At 39.3% G+C, this 20,166-nt stretch overlaps 1 protein-coding gene across 1 annotated transcript; it reads left to right on the top strand.

The window, feature by feature from the left end:
- Window positions 1–16,402: 16,402 nt before the first annotated feature.
- On the top strand, window positions 16,403–20,156 carry LOC113302730 (very-long-chain 3-oxoacyl-CoA reductase 1-like). Its single transcript, XM_026551670.1, has 3 exons — window positions 16,403–17,426; window positions 18,341–18,410; window positions 19,651–20,156. The coding sequence occupies exons 1-3, from the start codon at window positions 16,786–16,788 to the stop codon at window positions 19,903–19,905; spliced, it is 966 nt and encodes a 321-aa protein (XP_026407455.1). The 5' UTR covers window positions 16,403–16,785; the 3' UTR covers window positions 19,906–20,156.
- Window positions 20,157–20,166: the final 10 nt, after the last annotated feature.

Below are 20,166 nucleotides of genomic sequence, written 5' to 3'. Positions count from 1 at the left end.
AAACAATGAAAATACAGAATATGGGATAAAATGTAGAATTAATGCATAAAAGATGAGTTAAATTGCCAACAAAAAGGGATAAATATATACATTATTTGGCACTCATCAGTATAGAAAAGTGGCGTCTGGCGTAGCCATGGCATAACAGCATGCCAGTGGCGTAGCCGTGGCGTTGTGGTGCGGCCACGCATGTGGCATTGTAGCATGGCCAAAACTAGGATTTGGCTCCGTGACCAAAGTTAGGGCTTAGCGGCATGGCCAAGGCTAGGGTCTGGTGTCGTGGCCAAAGTTAGGGCTTGGAGGCGTGGCCAAGGCTAGGATTTGGCGTCGTGGCCAAAGTTGGGGCTTGGCAGCGTGGCCAAGGCTAGGATTTGGTGTCGTGGCCAAAGTTAGGGCATGGCGGCGTGGCCAAGGCTAGGATTTTGCGCCGTGGACAAATTTAGGGCTTGGCGGCGTGGCCAAGGCTAGGATTTGGCGCCGTGGCCAAATTTAGAGCTTGGCGGCATCGCCAAGGCTAGGATTTGGCGCCGTGGCCAAAGTTAGGGCTTGGCGGCGTGGCCAAGGCTAGGATTTGGCGTCGCGGCCAAAGTTAGGGCTTGGCGGCATGGCCAAGGCTAGGGTTTGGCACCGTGTCAAAATTTAGGGATTGGCGGCGTGACCAAGGCTAGGATTTGGCGTCGTGTCCAAAGTTAAGGCTTGGCGGCATGGCCAAGTCTAAATTGGCTCATGGCATGTTGTGGACTATGACCAAAAATTAGGGTTCCGGCTAATGCTACTGAAGTAAAAGTATTGTTTAGATAATGAAATCCTAATTGGAGTCCGTTATGGCATTGGCCACGAACAGAAAAAGGATTAGCACGTAGTGGCATCATTTATGGCACATTGGAATATTACTGCGGTAGAGTGGCATGTTGGCATGTTACTGCGGCAGAGTGGTATGCTGGCATGCCGATTAATATGTTGTTGTGGCAGGGCGCGTTTGGCTTGCCGGTTATTATGGTGGCGCGGAAAGGTGTGTTTCGCCTTTAATGTATGGCGGCAAGTTTAAAGCGACTTGATTGGTCAAGAAAAGGGGTCGGCCAAACATATGGCGCGCCCACTCCTCTAGTGCTTGTGGCGCGTTTAAAGTGACCCGATTGGTCGGTAGGAAGGAGAGGGGACGGCCAAGCATGGGCGTGTATACACTTCTGGTGTGAGTGTGGCGGCTTTAGAGCAACCTGATTGGTCGATGGGAAATGGGGCCGGCAAGTATGGGCCCAGCCACAACTTATGTGCGTGTGGAGAGTTAAAGAGACCTGATTGGTCGAGGAAAATAGGGTCGGTTTAGGATGTGGCTTGGCCAATGAAAAGTGGCGACAGCTGGCCTAAGGCATGTCCACGCCTCCCTTTGCTACTGCGGCTCCTTGTTTTTCTGATTCTGGGCAAGGTTTTGCACCTACTAATTCATGGAGGATTAATTTCCTAGTTTTCCCAGGCTTACTTTTGACAAGCAAGGTCTGGTATATTGCGCAAGGCACAAAAGTAATTGATTGAATCCTATGTGTTGACACGGATTTCTTTAAGTTCATTGCCAGAGAGCAGCATGCTTTCTGATTGAATACCTTATGCAAAGACCTTATCCTTGATATTTGGTAATTCGTGCTACTCTGCTGCGAGTGAACACAAATTGTCATGTCATACCAACATTAAGGGTTAAGCCGGGGTACATAACATAGAAAACATTCAAGGGAACTTATATTAAGCGAATATAGGCAAGGCGCCGAAATTTACAGAACATCTGGGATGGTTGCTACATGCGCCAGTCTGGATAAATTTCATGTAAATATATTGAATGGCTCAATAAATATGCCAATGGAGAGGTTAACACTCATGGATCCGTTTCCTTACAGAGTGACGTCACATCAAATGCAAGGTTTTACAATTTTAACCCTAAACTAAAAACCACCATCAATAGGGAGATCATTCACTCGGTTGCAATCTCACATTTTCACAAGATGGTTGATCTTAGGTCAGGTTCAGTTACAGACCCTAACCCAAACCATGCAAGCACTGGAAATACTGGTGGTACTCCAGAAACTGCTCCGGCTCCCAACAACGGCACTAGCGGTACCACTCCTCCTCAAACCAACATCGGGAACAATCCTCTCTTCAGCTGGTCTCCTGAGGAAGTCAGAGAAAACCCGCCTACCATAGGTAATCTCATGAAGGTGCAAAAGACTCTTGCTAAGAATCAGACTGAATGGATGCCACTCAGAAAGAATTATGCAATTATCTCAAGACTCTTACAGACAAGATGTCAGAGAAAACTCAGGAGAAAGGAAAAGCTAAGGAAACATTTTCAGACGCTGAACCTGAATTCATTCCGATCCATGTAGTATATGATGAGGAAGTCCCTAAGGCTGCAGACAATCCACCGGTGAAAGAACCGTCCAGTTTCATCACTCGTGAAGACCTGGGACGCATTTTGGAGGATCGTGGAAAAGACAAGACGACCTTTGTCCACCGTCACCAACCTCTATACCCTGCTGTTGCGCAAAGGATTCCTCTGACAAAAGGTTATACCTCTCCACCATTCATCCTTTATGATGGAACAGGAAATGCTCAAGAACACGTTTCTCGATTTCTGGAGGCATTGGGCGAACATGATCACAACCATGTCGTTTGTCTGAAGGAATTTTCAAAGTCTCTGAAAGGAAGAGCATATACCTGGTACAACAACATCGCACCAGGAAGTATTGCAAGTTGGGAGAGATGGTTAAGGGTTTCTACATAAAATATTTCTTCGTTTCAGAGCAAATCACCCTCTCTGATCTTGGAAGGATATTTCAAAGGAGCAATGAACATCCTAATGATTATGTGAAAAGGTTCAGAGTTCAAGCTATGGACTGTCATGATCCAAATGTCACAGAACAACAACTCGTTGACTTGTGCATCAATGGAATGATTCCAGTCTACAGGTCTTTATTAGAAAATCTCAGGTTCCAGACTTTTTCAGAACTTCATGAAGTGGCTAAGAGATCTGCAACTACTACACCTGCTTTATTGGAGAGAGCTAAAACTACAAAAGTTGAAGAACCACGAGAAACTCGAGGTTGCAGACGTTTAATCAACAAACAGTACAACCTTCAACCTTCCACAAATGTTGTTGCAGAAGGGAGCAAAAGAAAATCCGATCCGCAACGCAAGCATACTTCTCCGACCCCTTCGAAAGCACAAAGAAAGGATAATCAAACTCGAGGTGCACAAGCTCCTACTCAACACGCAGGGGATGGTCAAGAAGCACCTGATTTCCATTTTCCCATTGAAGAGGTGATTGAATTATTAGATGTCTGGGTTCAAGACGGTGCAATCAAGTTACCATATGTCAAGAAAGAACCAACTGAAGAAGATATGAAAAATCCTCGTTATTGTCGCTTTCATAGGTTCGTCAATCATCCCACGAAGGATTGCAGAAATTTGAAGCGTATATTCCAAGAAAAAGTCGGACCAGGAGAACATAACTTGGGGACTGAAGGAGTGCACAGAGACCCTCTACCGGTCAGAACCTTCATTCTATCTGAACCACCCGTCAAGGAAATATTTCAATCCTTAATAGAGCATGTTTACGAATTGCGGTATTTATCAAAGGCTCAAAGGAAAGACATGTTTGTTGCATTGAATCACATCGTGTCAGGGAAATGTTTATAGATCCAGGAGAATTTCCTAAGCCTTCAGCAACAGACAAAGAAATGTACGACTGGGGACTTCTTACCACGGTCCATCTCAAAGGAAATGAGTTCAAACGAGCGTTGATTGATGTTTGAACTGTTGTCAATATTATCCCTCTGAAAACTCTCAGAGCCACTGGTATTACACGACAAGAATCCATTCATGCTCCGGTCTCAATCATGGATCATGAAGGGTCTCCCAAAGATGCTTATGTCTACATTACCCTCAAGCTGAAAGAAAACTCGACCTGGACGGAAACCAAGTTCTACATAATCCGAGAAGATCCAGATATGATATGATCCTTGGGTGTACGTGGATTCATGCTGGAAAGGTAACTCTAGCATCTTCAATTGCAAATTTCCCGGTGAGGAAAGCTCTGATTCGGAAGAAGCAGAGGATACTCCGCATCTGAAGGAAGTCAAAGCCTTGATGGAGTTGACACAGAGACCTGAAGAAAATGCACATGCTTTCATCAAAATGTTCCGCGCTCAGGCAAGTCTTATTACTCCTCATGCATCCATCTTATCAACTTTCAAATATGCTTATTGGGTCCAAGGGATTCACTCCACCAACAACTTAGCTATTGCAAAATGCTGAATGTATAACCTCACTTCAACAATATTTCACCAAGTAGTTGGATGCAGAACCTCTCGAATCGAGCATCTCATTAATACAGTCATCGCTGATGTGAATACTAATATTCCGCGGAGCACGTGTCACGATCTCGGCGGTCGCATACAAGATAACTGTATAGCCCTCGATGTACAAAGGAGACTGAGCAGCAGAAGATGCCTTCGTAGATCTACTTTATCTTCCCACAATAAGAAGTGTCTCGACGGTCAAGATGGATAAAGTAAATCCTAGCCTAGGAGGAGGTAGATGGCGAAGGGACAGAGTTAGATAACATATCTAATCAGCATTAAATGCACAAATCTCTTATCTACACGCATAATCCAAGCACGCGGAGAGAGATGACGTAGCGGGACCCGGTAGGAGAAAGCTAGCGGTGAACGAAGGTACAATCTGTACTAAGGCTGGGAAGTTCCCGAAGAAACGTGGGTCAGCTGAGATGGCAAAGTTCGACTGGAAGAAGCACGCGACGAACGAATGTACCATTTGTATGGAAGGTATATCGGAATAACGACGGACTCCAAGACAGCAAAGATATACCTGGAGTCGAAGGAGCTATAAATACCAAGCTTCACCAACAAATTAAGGCATTCAATTCTTAGGAGAAGAAGATCTAGTCTTAAGATTATACCTCTTTAATGTTTAGAACTTAAGTAGATACAACAACTTGAGTTCTCTCTATTACTTTGGGAAGCATTTAATATCTCTTGTAACCACCCAAACTCAATACAAACAATCACTCATTTCCCCGTGGGCGTAGACTAAACAGTCGAACCACGTAATCTCTTGTCATATGATAACTTAGCTTCATTACTTATTATTCTTTGTTATCATTTTGATCTTGAGCATCATTTATTTACTTAGCATCATCAGTTCAACAGAGGTATCCATACTACTTAGTATATGATTCTATGAGTTGTATACATTACGTAGGCTATGGGAAAATTAGTAGTCACAGTTTTGGTATTCCGAACCTGGATACAATTTGTTCAGACAAGAATTTGAAGACATCCGTGTCTCTGATTCATTCCAAAGGCTTGGCCTTCACCCACCAAACTCAGGTTTGAGGAGTAGAGCAATATAATGGAAATTATTGGTGTGCCCTTCGTGAGTATTGGTACCGTAGCAAGGGTAAGACTACTTTGGAGTCTTATGACCCTTTTGCTCCGGGGAGATCTAAGAAAGAGGATTATACTCCTTCCAATTTCAATGCTACCTATGCTGATGCCATTCAGAGAAGCAGTCTTCTTCCTTCGAGTGTTGGTCCTCGCCGTATTCATGTTACCGCCAAGCATATTAGGGAGGGTAATACCCTTCGTTTGTTGGAGGAGATAGACAAGACCGGGCTGACTGTCATTCCTTATTCTGCCAAGCTTCCTATGTCGAAAGATGATCATATTCTCCAGGATCATGATGATCGTTGGGCTCGTACACTCATCCACATTATTGGTCCTTGGGCTTATGGATTTTCCTCTTCAAATCCCAATGTTCCTCGCACAGCTTCGTCCTTTCCTGCTAAGTATGGTGGGTATCAACCTTTAGTCTTCAACCCTGCTACCTACGAGGTATGCTTTATAGACGTAGATTCCTTTATTTTGATTTCCTTTGTCTTCTTGCTTTCGTTAAGTATATTCCTTTTGATAGTCTGCCCTTACTTCTTCTGCTGGGACTGCTCCGGGATCCGCTAATAATTCTGTAGCTGCTAGGACAAGGAAAAAGAGGGCTTCGTCTGAAACTGCCGTTACACCTGCGGAGGTAAGGATTACATTCCTACCTAAGTGTTTATAGATTCCTTAGTATCTTTCCCCTGATCCTTAGCTATCGCATGTGCTCTTCCCTTAGGTTTCTGGGAAGAAGGGCAGGCTAAAAGTTGTAATTGATGTTGATGAATCTGATGAGGACCCCAAAGCTAGCGAGGAGGAGCCCAGGATGAGGACATGGAAGATACTGTGGATACCTCCTTTAGCCCCCACTTGGATGATATGGAGGAAGATTTTTCCAAGGATGTTCCCAGCCCTGCTCCTGCTAACTCTGTGGAAGGTGATAACCTTCATGGTGCTAGCGGCTCCTTGCTGGTGAGTCAAGTCAGCAACCAAGTTGTAACTCCCGTTTATGTAACGAAGATACCTTCGTTGTATTCTCCTGTTAGTTTTCAGCCTGTTGCTTTATCCACTGTTGGTGTTGCGGTGGTGTCTTCCAAGAGTCTTCCTTCTTCTCCCGTCACCTCGCTACATTCGATTGGTTCTTTTTTGAAGGATGTGACTCCGGTTGTGAGAGCTGGTAATTCAGATTCTCAGCCAAAGAAGAAGATTGTGATCTCCCTTAGCAGCTTTTCTTTCAATGTTGCCCCCACTTCATTGGGGAGTACTCAGTCTGTCTCTACTTCCCCTATTATCAAGCATGTTGGACCTCCGCCTTCTTCTCCAGATTGGACTGTGCTGGGTAATATTCCCTCAGCTGGCAATATGGAATTGGTGGGTCCTTCTAGCCAAGCTCCTTCTTTGGTTCCTATCTCATCCACCTCGCCTTCTCTTTGTCGTGGTGATGGTTCAGCCCTTGTGCCCCATGCTCGTTCTCAAGCGATTGATGGGGTATCGACTGAGAATCTGAGTCTTGGTAGCTCTGATGATGCCATCCTTGCCACTATTCTTCGGGATTCGAAGGGACCTTTTTCTTCTGAAGTTGATCATCATTGCCTGTCTATCTATTATGATATTACCACAAGGTTGTATACCTTGACTGCTCAGTGGCAAATGGCTAAGGATCTGTGCTTCGATCCAGATTACCTTCGTTCCAGCCAAGGTTTTGTTGAGACTCGCAGAGGTAGTATTCAGGAGATGGAGGCTTTCATGGATACCTACGCTGACTTTCTCCCCCGTATGTCTGTGTCGTGGGTAAGCAGCATTTCTGCTTCTGGTCTAGAAATACCTAAATTTGCATTTCTAACAAACTATCATAAGAGCCAGGCAAACATCATTTCTTGTTTTTTTCGGTGGAGCCGTCTACTCGGAGAGTAAAGTATCCTAATTAGGGGAAATCATTTATGACCGCTCGTTTAAAGATTTATGTGGGATCAAGAAGATCTGTGAGTACCATTGGTGGGAATCTTCTTGTGATAATCCATTATTAACAGACTTGGTTCTGTGTGAGATTGATCATGAGAGATTCAAGTGGTGTCGTGCAGGTTTTTATCGAAGATTAAAGAAGATTTGGAGACGAAAAAGATTTCTTATTAGTTCTTATATCTTTGTGTGTGCACAAACCTTGATCGGCTTGGATCCAACTAGAATTAGATTTATTCGATTAATTAGTTGTGTGAGATCGACATCACTTTATAGCTTCTCGTTGATATCTATACTGATTGATTGTGAATCTAAACTTAATTGCTTCTGTAGTTATTAGATAGATTGATCTAACCAGGAAAAAGAGTTTATTAGATTAAACGGAATAGCCTTTGTGTATGAATTGAGATATCTTTATCTTGGAAAGAATCAATAGAGTTGTTACCAAACAGATTTGTTGTTCATTTACTGTTTGGGATACGATCCAAAGGAATTGTACCAGTGCGTGACCTTCGAAGTTGGAAACGCAGGGATACAAGGGAAACTAAGTGAACTAGGGGTAGTTGTTTGGTCTCAACTGTACGAAGTTGGTGAAGATTTTGTATAGCGGCTTAATTATGAGAGTATTTAATTCTGGACTAGGTCCCGGGGTTTTTCTGCACTGGCAGTTTTCCTCGTTAACAAAATCTTGATGTGTGATTTACTTTTGTTTTCCGCAATTATATTTGTTTATATAATCTGAAGTAAATTATACAAACATTAACTCCAATATACTTGATAGTGATCCTATAGAGTTTGGTTAAGTCTGAACCTATTATCAAGTATCACACTTTGGTAGTCGTATTGTCTCGATCTCGTATCCATAGACAATCACACAAAGTGTGAATACCGATTAGTTGTATTGTCTCGACTCTGTCCATAGACGATCACTTTCGGTAACAAGACTTATAGGTTTAAAACAAAAATGTTGTGTTATATTTGGGTACCCTCGTCTTTTCAAACTGTCCCTAACAATTACTGCCAAGTCTCGCCGAGACTCCATCTCAGTTCCATCAATGACTATCCAGTTTCATTTTCCCATGGAACCTTAGTTCACCCAAGACGGAGAAGGAAAATATCTTTGCATCCGAACGTGTCAAGGGAAAAAAAATTTATATTGTGATACTTGCAAGGTTAACTATTCAAATAAAGACTCCACTACTCGACATACAGCCACAACCAGCTACTGTCACTGAAGTGAACAGGGGAAGGATCCAAGACCATGTCTTTTCATCACTCAGGCCATACGCTAGTCACACAGATGAATTTCATCGGTTCCCGCAATCAACACATATTCTCTCGAAAAGACCTGCTCCTCAGCCTGCCCCGGGTTCAGAGTTAGATGTGAAAATCGAAAAAAATAGATGCAACATGGACATTTACCCCCCCCCCCCCCCCCCCCCCCCACCAAGAAACCACTTTCTCGAGGCGGGATGTACCGTGGGGACTTCTGAAGAACTCTATCATCAACAACCTTAACGCAAACCAATTGTTTTGTTATCCTTGAATTTCGTCCCTTGCTTGCTAGCCCTAGAATGTGTACATTATTATACTGGTCCTATAATATGTCTACTGCTCTCGAGTTCGAATGATCACCAACTATAAAAATATGGATCTCAACATATGGTTTATTGTATAAGTCCACGAGGGTCCTTCTCAAGATATCGAGCATATGCAGAACAATAATTGCGTCTTTTCCACGTAAACGAGAACTCGACGTGCCTCACTACAGACATATCCTGCCCGTAAAATATTTATTTCCCTCTTTGAAGATTGAATATTGAGAATTATAGGATCTTACTTCTCTCCAATCAATAAGAATCCCTGGTCGTACATAAATCTGGGAACTGACGAAGAACCATATATCAGATATATGCATATCTTATAAAATATAACCCGGGTATCCAATTCTCAGGTAGCAGATTTGGAAACCATCAACACAAGGGTCTATAGAGAATGCGACTCATGAGGGACATTCAAAGTTAAGTATTTATCATCGGAGACAACCAAACACATCCATTTCTTATCGATACACGTTTCATTCTTCACACACACATTGCAACATACAAAAATGTTATTACTTGGGGACTGGGGACTAGAGATCAGTCTTCACAGTAGTAAGGGGCACTTATTTATGACTCGGGAGATCAAAGTATCACCTTTATTCAGTATTGTCGAATATTTCGATGTTAGCATCTTCTTTGCGTTCAAATATTATAACTACGTCTCGGATCCTAAATAAAGATATGAAGATTCAATTCTGAATAGTTTTGTCGTTACAAGATGTTTTGGGGTTCTGTACGCATGCACCAAGACTCATATCAAGTGGAAGAAGCATTCAAAACATACCTTAACACTGGTGCATACATGAGAAATAAATAGGGCTTGCAATCAGTTTGAAGAGGAGTTTATAGTTCATACTCTACTCGTACATGGATCACAATTCAGCCATCTAACTCGATGAACTAGGACAAATTGGTTAATAACTAGACAACGCTTCCTTGAAGAAAATGTTCGTTTTATAACATATTAAAAAGGGCTCCGCATTCCGAGATATAATTCAAGAGACATGGTTGATGCATTCGATTTCACGTGGACTTATCACCATCAAAACAAGGTCCAAATATGGTTTTTTTTCTCTACATGATGAAATTTTAATCTTTTCAGTTCGATAACTGTGGTCAACCTCTAAATTTGGATATCAAACGAATTTTTTACAACCTCTAGGGTGAAGATCGCATAAGGCACCATTTCTTATTACAAATTTGACTAAGGATTTTTACCTACTCACTACACGACAACAAAATTTAGGGTTTGCATCAACTACAAGCGCATGAGGGTGCTCCTCATTCACCAGTATACATGAGCAAGGTCTAAGAGAAAACAAATATCAACTAAAATTACCTAACAAATGTCTTCCCCGACTTCGGGATTGGAACAGAGCCTACGAAGTCAGTCCCAAGATATCTGTCCAGTCCCTTGTGCTCCAGTTCTCCTCGTAGAAGCCCCCCCAAACATGAATATAGTTGCTTACCGGGGACTGGTATTGTCGAATTTTAGGCCAGTTGGTCCTTTCTCAGCATATGAGAAGTGTGAGATCACAAATACAGAAAATATCAGACAAGGGTTTCAACGGTCAAATTGTATAAGCTAAAATCGGGTTTCAACAAAACATGACTATGGTTTCCTCTAAAGACCGACCCACCACCACCCAAAAAAAAAAACTTTGTCTTCATCTAATCTCTTTATGTAATACCCTGATTCGGCGGGTAGCGTTCATCGATTGAAATATAGGTAATGGTCTTTCCTTTCCTAACACTGAGGCCTTTTCAGCATAATTGTCTTCAAATTTAGCAAATATGTAGATGGAAAAATATAGCATCTACCATCAACTGACATCTGGAGCGTCCTAGAGCTTAGATCTAAAAAGGATCTTACGGCGAGATCGAGTAATAAGTCCTCAAATCGAGCACGATATGAAGATAAATACTTAACAGAACACGAGACACGACACATAAAATCATGACGTGGAAGACGCGAGTTCTGGAGCGAGAAGTGGAGACAAGGTCAAGCCTTTTAGGATTGTAACCTGAAGATCAAGATACTCTGAATATCACAGGTCGAGGGGTTAACCGATTAACAAAGTAAAGTCTGAATGGATCATAACGTCACCTCCATCTAGACATAAGTGGTCCATCTGTATTAACGTGTTTGGCATGAGTCACACGCTAAACTAACTGTATATAAACCCTCGAATGATCAATTTGTAAAGGAAGACGGTAGAGATTGGTTACACCTAGTCACATGCTAGGTTGTGACGGATCACAACATGAATGTACACACAAAACTATTTTGGGCATAACTTTTGCATATGATGTCCGAATTTAGTGATTTTTGGCTCGTTTAAACCGTATAAACAAGAGATACACATATGCGACCAGTAGATATCATCCCGATAAACTCAAAATTACTGTTTCTATCAAAAGATCAAATATGGATAGAGAAGGTATGAGTATAGAAGAGAAAAATCTCCCTGAAGATGTTAATTAGTCACATAATAACCGAGAGGTCATTTGTTCAGTTTTCATGTGCTTTCTCACCTTTCAAAAGATTGTGCACGAAGATGAGCATGCACATTCCAACATAACTAGGTTGTGTTGAGTTTACCCTTGTCTTGTTCGTCACAGGTGACTAAGACATAATCATCATTCTTGACCTCTTGCTTGGTTTGCTTTATCTTGTTCCATCTGTTGTATTTCTTCTTTGACTTGTGACGAAGAGTGTCATTATCGCAATATTCATTCGTACAAGAGTCTTTAGACAACAAGATGTCTTTCCTTAGTTTTTCAAGAAGACTCTCAACATTTATCAATTGAGTGTCATTCTTGTGACTAACATTTGGTCCCTCTTTGGCTGTAAAAGACTCCGGGACCAATTTATAGATGGGTTTCGCAGGAGCGGCTTCATACCATTAGGACCACTTCCCTATTGGGTACTTTTCGAAACATCTTTTCTCCAATTTGGAACATCAGATCTTGTCTTCGCATTTACAAAGTCATCTCTCTTTCTATAATCGGGTCTTTTATGAGATGACCTTGTCGAGCTATAAGCAAAACTTGAACTATCATTATAATAATTATTTTGCCTAAACTTAGGACAATAACGATCTGAGTTATTTCGGGAAGCAAACTTAGCCAATTCGTTTGATATGAAAGAAAGTGCATCCTGTATCTTACGAACTTTGCATCCCCATTGTAAGTGTCCATTATTAGCACAAAAAAAACAATAAAAAAAAATAATGTTTAGTAACATAAGAAGTGTGAGTTTTAATGTTACCTTTTTTTGGATCCAGTTGCATTGGAGCTCGACGATTTTTCTTCTTCTTCTTATCTTTGTCCAGTGTTGTTGTTGCTTTCTTAACATTAGCAGAAGTGCTTTATTTGATGGTTGCACTCGAAGAGTCGGGTTGAACACAATTCTTTGGATTGACATGCTTTACTTCTTTACAAGAAATAGGAGCATCTTTGACATCAGTGGAAGCCCCTGGTTGAGAAGAATTTGTAGCTTTAACAAATTTCACCTCTTTGATAATATTTGAAGCATATATTCCCTAATAGCACAATCATCGTGTATCACGGTGATTTATACTTGCTTCTAACATTGAGGTTAACTTGTTTGAGCTTTCATTGGACTTTTCAGTTCCAAATTTTCTTCTTCCAACGTCTTGATTTTATCAAGAACACCAGTTAGATCAGCCTCAAGGCGCTTTTCTCGAGAGAGATATGGACATTCTTTATCTTCAAAACACAGTTGTTGAGATTTAATCCTTGCTTTTGATTCACCAAGTTTTTTTTTTTCGAAAAAAAAAAATCTCTTCTTAGATTTTCACATCCAATTTCTTAGAATTTAGATCTTATTTACGATCTTTAAGAAGAGATTCAGTGATGCGAAAACCACTATAATGTCCTTGGAAAACTTTTCTCAACTTCTTGTTCTCTCGAAAAAAGGGGTTATGAGAACAATGAGATCAGAAGTTTTCAGTTTTCCCTTTCTCAAAGGATCTGGTATCTTAGAGTATTAATATCCTCATAAACATCTCGATCGACATCTGAGTCACCGTCGTAGGAAATTTCATCCAAATGTTTTCCTAGGTGTGATTCCCAGTTATCAGCAGTTTCTGCATCATTAACAAGATGAACTTTTCTAGTAGATTCTCTCGAGATTTCATGAATGTCTTCAGATATTGATTCATAGATGCCATCATCAAGTGTTAATTCAAAACTCTTGATATCTTGCTTTATGTTAACTGAATCATTCCCAGGTTCTATAAAAACTATTTTTAGATTCCAGTCTTATAGGTTGGATCGCACCAAACACAAATTATTGGATCTATTCCTGTTTTCCTGCTCTGATACCAATTGAAAAGACTAGGGTACCCAAATACACCACAATATTTTAAATATCAACATATAATTCTGGTATCTTAAGTGATTGTCTGTGGACGGAGTCGAGACAATACAAGTTAAGTCCTATACCTTGTGTGATTGTCCATGGACGATATCGAGACAATACGACAACAAGATATTAATTGAGAATAGTTACGTTAAAAAACCGATTGACTATTAGGATCAATGTCAAGTAATTCAGATTAACTTATAAGTGTAATTACCTTAAATTATAACAAAAAAATTATATTTTTGGAATAATAATGTAAATGACACAGCAAGATTTTGTTAACGAGGAAACCTCAAATGCAGAAAAACCCCAGGACCTAGTCCAGTTTTGAATACTCTCAGAATTAAGCCGCTATACAAAATCTAATACCAACATCGTATACTTGATACCAAGTAGACTACCCCTAGATACTTAGTTTCCCAAGTATCCCCGCGCCTTCAACTTCTAGAGTCACGCACGTGAATAGCTACTCTTTTGGATCGTATTCCAAACATCAAAGAAATGAATCTGTTCGGTACCACTCTCATCAATCTTTGATAAAAGATATGTGTGAGTTGTTGACAAAGACTCTTCCGTTTAAAATAATAAACTCCTTTCTCTAGTTAGATCAATCCAAAACTTGATTACCGAAATAACCAATTTTCGGATTTGCAATCAATCAATATAGAAGTCAAAGAGTAACTATAAAGCGATGCCGATCTTATATAACTAGGCAATCAAGTCTATCAAAGATAAACACGATTCTAGTTGGATCAAAGTCGATCAAGGTTTGTGCACAAAATTCACAAGATACGAAAACTAATAAGAAAATCTTCTTCGTCTTCAAATTTTCAATTGCCTTCTCAATCAATAACATGCACAACACAAACTTGAATCCTCCTGTGATCAATCATAACAAAACGGAGTCTGTTAACAATGAATTGTCACAAGATGACTTTAGATCCACAAATGGTTCTAAAGATCCCGTCGATACTTTGATCTAGTTTGAGTGACCCTTATATCAGAAGAGAAGGTTCTTAAGAACAATCAAAATAGGTGCAATCAAAGTTTCAACAACCGTTAGTCAATCAAATCAATAAACGAAAACTAAAATAACAATGAAATTATCTAGTTTCCCACCTTCGGTACTTGTAGAGATTCTTGATCCCACAGAAGTATTTAAATGGGCGGTCGTAAGAGATTTCGCCTAATTAGGGTATTTTTATCTCCGGATAGGCGGCTCCACTAGAAAAAACACGAATGAAGTTTGCCTAACTCTTAGGGTAGTTTGCAAGAAATGCCAACTCAAGTATTTATAGAACAAGGTTAATTGGACAACAAGGAAATTCCAAAATCAAAAATATTCTCAAGATATTCATTGAAGTACCTAATTTCAGTTTTCCTATTTTCAATTAAATGCCAAACCACATTTCTCAAATCTTTCTTAAGAAACTTCAATTATTAGCTTTGCACATTAACTAATAACCTTTTCTAGAGGATGTGCTTTAATTGCTGGTAACTAAAACATATATATTTGAAAATCATAATTAAATGCTTTTTAATATTTCGGTTCGGGATCACTTGAGTATTAAGGAATATTTATGAAAATGTTCAAATAATGTCGACATCTAGAAGTTTTTAATTTATTAACTTAGTTAAACATGATTAAATGCTATTATGAATTATATAAATCGGGTAGATAAGGGGTACCTTAGAAAAACTATTTAAATCCTTATTTTGTCCTATTAGCATATCCCCCAATTACTTTTGGTATCCCCAATTGGGTGTTAAAAAAAACAAAACAAAAACTCATGGTCCCTCCCAATTGGGTAGATAAGTCGTTCTTAAGTTAGTAATCGGCCCAGTTCCTCCCAAATCCGTGGGCTTCTCTAATGGATCCCAGCAATCAAACAAGCCTGCTAAAAAACAAGAAACCTATTTTGAGGCATACTCATTCATTATACCATCTAGGATGGGTTTATAAGGGGTGTCTAAAGATAGTGCAATTACCCATATATCCTTAAAGAATTTAAATTACTAGAGTGCCCTTATCCTGAAAAACCTAAAATAAAAAATCAAAATAAACTTTAAACTTAAACATCTTGGACTCCAATTCAATCAAGAAATTGATCAAGCAAAGCAAACACGAATCGAAGTGAGCGATGTTAGAGTGCGAAATCCAAATCTCAATTGCTCTTAGATGTATTTTAGAATGTATATGTAACAAACCCATCTTGTTTTTGATTGATTTTATTTTGTTTGATCGATAGAATATGATTTCAAAGATGAAATTCGGGTTTTCAGAAGATCAGTTCGGCTGATCTTGGAGTATTAATTTTGAGCCGAACCTAGTGCATGATTTAGAGAAACACTATGTTCGGCTAATGCGACTTTGCTAGATTCTGTTCAAATTATCCGAACCTAAATTCGTCAACTACAGAGTGAAGTTCGGCTGATAACTTTTCATCCGAGCCTCAGCTTTTTGAAAATATACTCAAGTTCGGCTGATAACTTGTCAGTCAAACCTAAGTATATTTTCAAAAAACTGAGGCTCGGCTAAAAAGTTATCATACGAACTGTTCATCTGGTCAGTAGATCTGGGTTTTAAAAATTCCATTTTTTGACGGATTTAACTTATAAAAAGAAATTAAACCTCGTATATAATCTACCTCTGATTTGAATCACACATTTTGGTCACTTCTAATCACTAAAATCTCAAAATTCAAAATCCAAGTTTTTTTTCACTTCTTCTTCTTCTTCCTCTCAAAAACCCCAACTCTCTCACATAAATTTGATTTTCTACTAATTCACCACTAATAATTTATTTTTTAGTCGATCCTTAAAATTCCTAGTTAATAAAATCTAATCATAATCATTAATACTAGTTATGTAAGGGTAGTTATGCATTATGAAAAAATGATGGATAAGGAGTGATGTTGTTTTTTATTTAATAATCCTATTTTGGCATTTTCCGGTATGACTTAAAAAAAATTCAGCATGCCTGAAATAGGTTTCAAAAACAAACCGTGAGTCTTTAGCTGTCAGTCCAGTAAACAGTAATAGCTTAATAGTATTCAACTTCTCCCATCCACTTTTCAATACAATACAGTTGAAGAGTTTTAATGGTGATTTAATGGTAATTGGCTTTCCTCTTTTATATAATTCTGTTGCAGGTTTTTCAGCTCATCTAACTCAACAACTTCATAAATTCCTCCATTCATTCTCAACCCCCGTGATTGCATGACCCTTCCCTTCCCCTGTCTACTAGTATCCTCTCTCTCTGTCAATTAAGTCAAATCTTATCTACCTTGAACTACCCACATGATTTAGATCCTCCCTTTCCATTATTAAAACCCTCTCACACAAAACCCATTTCTCAGATCCGATCTTTTATCAAGAATAGAGTGTTATAATGGCGGGTTGTGTGTACGAAGACTTGTTATTGCAACCAGCCTGGGTTCTTGGTCTTTTAGCCCTTGGTGTGATTGCAGTTTTGAAACCTGTTTTGATTTTCTTAAGATGGGTTTACATAACTTTCCTAAGACCAGGTAAGAATTTGAAGAAATATGGTTCATGGGCAATTGTAACAGGACCAACAGATGGTATTGGAAAAGCTTTTGCATTTCAATTAGCAAGAAAAGGACTTAACTTAATATTAGTCGGTAGAAATCCAGATAAATTAAAAGAAGTATCTGATTCCATTACACAGAAATTTGGAGGAAAGATACAAATCAAGAATGTAGTTGTAGATTTCTCTGGTGATATAGATGGAGGAGTTAAGAAGATACAAGAAGTCATTGATAGTTTAGATGTTGGTTTATTGATTAATAATGTTGGTGTTTCGTATCCATATGCAAGATTTTTCCATGAAGTTGATGAAGAGTTGTTAAAGAATTTGATTAAGATTAATATTGAAGGGACTACTAAGGTGACACAAGCTGTTATACCGGGTATGTTGAAGAGAAAGAAAGGTGCTATTGTCAATATTGGTTCTGGTGCTGCTACTGTCATTCCTTCTGATCCTCTTTATGCTGTTTATGCCGGCACTAAAGCGTAAGTCTCATCAGTTTCTTAGTTTGTGGTTATTTTTGTGATTACTTAAAACTTTATGTATGAGAACACATTTGGATCTGATCTATTTGAAATTGCATATGGAAAACTAATAGAGCTATAAGCTAAGTTTTCCTTGCAATAATACGGCAATACCCGTTTTGTTATCATGCTTTTTTCTCCCCTCTTACTAGGTTTAGTTGCACTCAGCTTAGAACCAGTTGTAATACCCATTTCGTTTTCATGCTTTTGTTGTTTATCATGCTTACTGCACGGTTTCTCGCCTTTGTATAGAAATGAGATTGTTATTGTTGGTTGATACCAGAGACAGAGATGAGGTTTGTTGGAAACAATAGAAAGGGTTGGAACAAATAATACTGAGAAATTGGGTAGACATAGGCAGCGTCATGGTTCTTTAATTTTTTCTTGCTGAAATGTGCTAGGTCTGCCATTTCATCACCCTGGTTCTGCTTTGTTGTCAACTATGCTGTCTGGGCGAGGCTTATGGCTGAGCGTTGGGTCTAAAATATAGAGCTGCAGCGAAGGTGAGGTAGAGCCACAGCATTAGCATACATTGCTTTCCAACCAGCAAACCTAATTTAGGTGATACATTATTACTCTAATGACAAACGAGTGGGGCTTTGATCTCAGTTAAAGAAGTGAGCCCAGGATCAAAATGAAGACTTAAGTGCTATACGGTTTTGATTGGTTAATTAGGTCTTCTCTAAGTTCCTCAGATAAAGGTAGCGCCTTGGCCGGGCGAGGTGCCTAGGCACCAAAACTCCCACTTTTGGTGCCTAGATGCTCCTTGTACAACATAGATATACTTAAGAACCCTTTTGTTTTTCTTGTTATTTATTTGTGATGGTGGATTACATGATGAGTAGTATATTGAGGCTACTTGGCTTTCTTTTCAGGTATATTGACCAGTTCTCAAGGTGCCTCTTTGTAGAGTACAAGAAGAACGGAATCGATGTGCAGTGTCAGGTTTGTTTTTCTCAACTTCAGATGGTCTAGTATACATAGTTAATTTCTTCTTCTTTTACTTTGGTTGGTAAAATATACTCTTTCCATAGTTAGCTCTTGCCAACCTATTATCCAAATTTGAATTTCCTTGCTGATGCAGTATATTAGAAAGGTTGGCTTTACTTTATATGAAACGAGTAAGAATACATGTGCATAGCACATGCTTGCATCTTGTACACTTTTAACAACACAGATTTTTGAAAAGAAGAAAATGTTTTGCTCATTAATGAAAATTGAGTATTCATATTTGTACTCATCATGTATATATTTCAAAGAGCTTTCCGAATATATAAACTTTACGAAAATCCGGTTTGTATTTCGAGAGATACAAATATTTTGAGCTCTTTGATTTTTTTACAAACAATGGCATTTTTGTAAATATATAAAGATAGATCAAAATGTTCATTTTACTCTGGGAAGCACGTGTAGTGTTGGTTGTTATAAGCTGATGATATTGGAGCTTATATCAGATTTTATGACGGCCGAAAAATTTCCCTTCTGTTTATAGTAGTTAGATAAGGCAGGTCTTGTATTCTAATTAGCAGATGCATGAACTTTAAAACTGCTTTTATAGTTTATACTGTTGATTATGTTCTGAGCTGTCTTTTAGTATGGTACGCTCTCAACGGAGTAAAGCTCACAATTTCTTAGAGCATAGCAAGTCCTGCAACTTCATTGTCGTAGTACCCTGAGTGGAGAGTCCATTGCCATAGTGGGTTGTATTTTCGTACTTAAGAGCATTGAAGATGTCATATTTAGTTCTTGTTATCCCAATTTAAAGCTCAGTGTAAAATGATGCCTACACAAAAAGTTATTAAGTTTGAATTCACTCACATGGAGTTAGATATGTCCTGTATTCTACTAAAGCATATGGACGGACTTTCAAATTGGGACTCGAAATAAGCTTTCTATTGTTGATTCGGATAATCTTCTGAGCTTTCTTTTGGTCTGGATGGAGCTCAGAAATCTGCTGCACCTTCAATAGAGTAGAGCTCCCATTTTCTAGAGCGTGGCAAGTCCTGCAATTTTATTGTAGTAGTACTTCGTGTGGAGAGTCCACCAACCATAGCCGGATGTTCTCCTCTGTTTTGAGAAATGATAAGTCTGAATTTTATGATTAAGTAGTTCTGCTGGTGCTTCATTTTACAGCTAGGAAGGCTTAAAATATTGTAATTTGATTTTTCTTATGGGTCGGATGTAGGTCCCACTGTATGTGGCAACAAAGATGGCTTCAATCAGAAGAGCTTCTCTCGTTGTGCCATCAACAGATGGTTATGCTAGAGCTGCTATGCGGTGGATAGGCTATGAACCACGTTGCACTCCTTACTGGCCGCACTCTGTTATCTGGACTTTGGTGTACATGTTGCCAGAGTCTTTCGTGGATGCATATCGTCTAAACTTCTCCCTCGGTGTCCGTAAGAGGGGTCAACTCAAAGATTCCAGGAAGAAGGAATGAAGAGTATTCTTGCCATTGTGTCCATTGTTCTCCTCCCTTAATCGATGGACTTAGGTTTAGCAACTTGATAGATGATTCTTGCTACCACAGACTGGAAACTAAGTTTTAGAATATTAATGCACTTTTCATGTTGTATCGTTTAATGCTCTCTTTACCTTCTAAGGCTAAGTACAAAAACTTGGATGATTTATCAATGTACTTCTTTTGCCCATTATTTCTTTCTGGTGTACCAAATGTCAAGTTTCTGTTAATCGTTCTTGC

The sequence above is a fragment of the Papaver somniferum genome, chromosome 8, assembly GCF_003573695.1.
Source record: "Papaver somniferum cultivar HN1 chromosome 8, ASM357369v1, whole genome shotgun sequence".
Lineage (NCBI taxonomy): Eukaryota > Viridiplantae > Streptophyta > Magnoliopsida > Ranunculales > Papaveraceae > Papaver > Papaver somniferum.
This window is presented reverse-complemented; position numbering and strand designations above follow the sequence as displayed.

What these genes read in the sequence shown, in the direction of transcription:
- LOC113302730 (XM_026551670.1), top strand. Translation starts at nt 16,786, where the DNA reads ATGGCGGGTTGTGTGTACGAAGACTTGTTATTGCAACCAGCCTGGGTT. An exon ending in GTTTATGCCGGCACTAAAGC is followed by an intron (nt 17,427 to 18,340) that starts GTAAGTCTCATC and finishes CTTTCTTTTCAG; the next exon opens with GTATATTGACCAGTTCTCAA. An exon ending in GAATCGATGTGCAGTGTCAG is followed by an intron (nt 18,411 to 19,650) that starts GTTTGTTTTTCT and finishes GGTCGGATGTAG; the next exon opens with GTCCCACTGTATGTGGCAAC.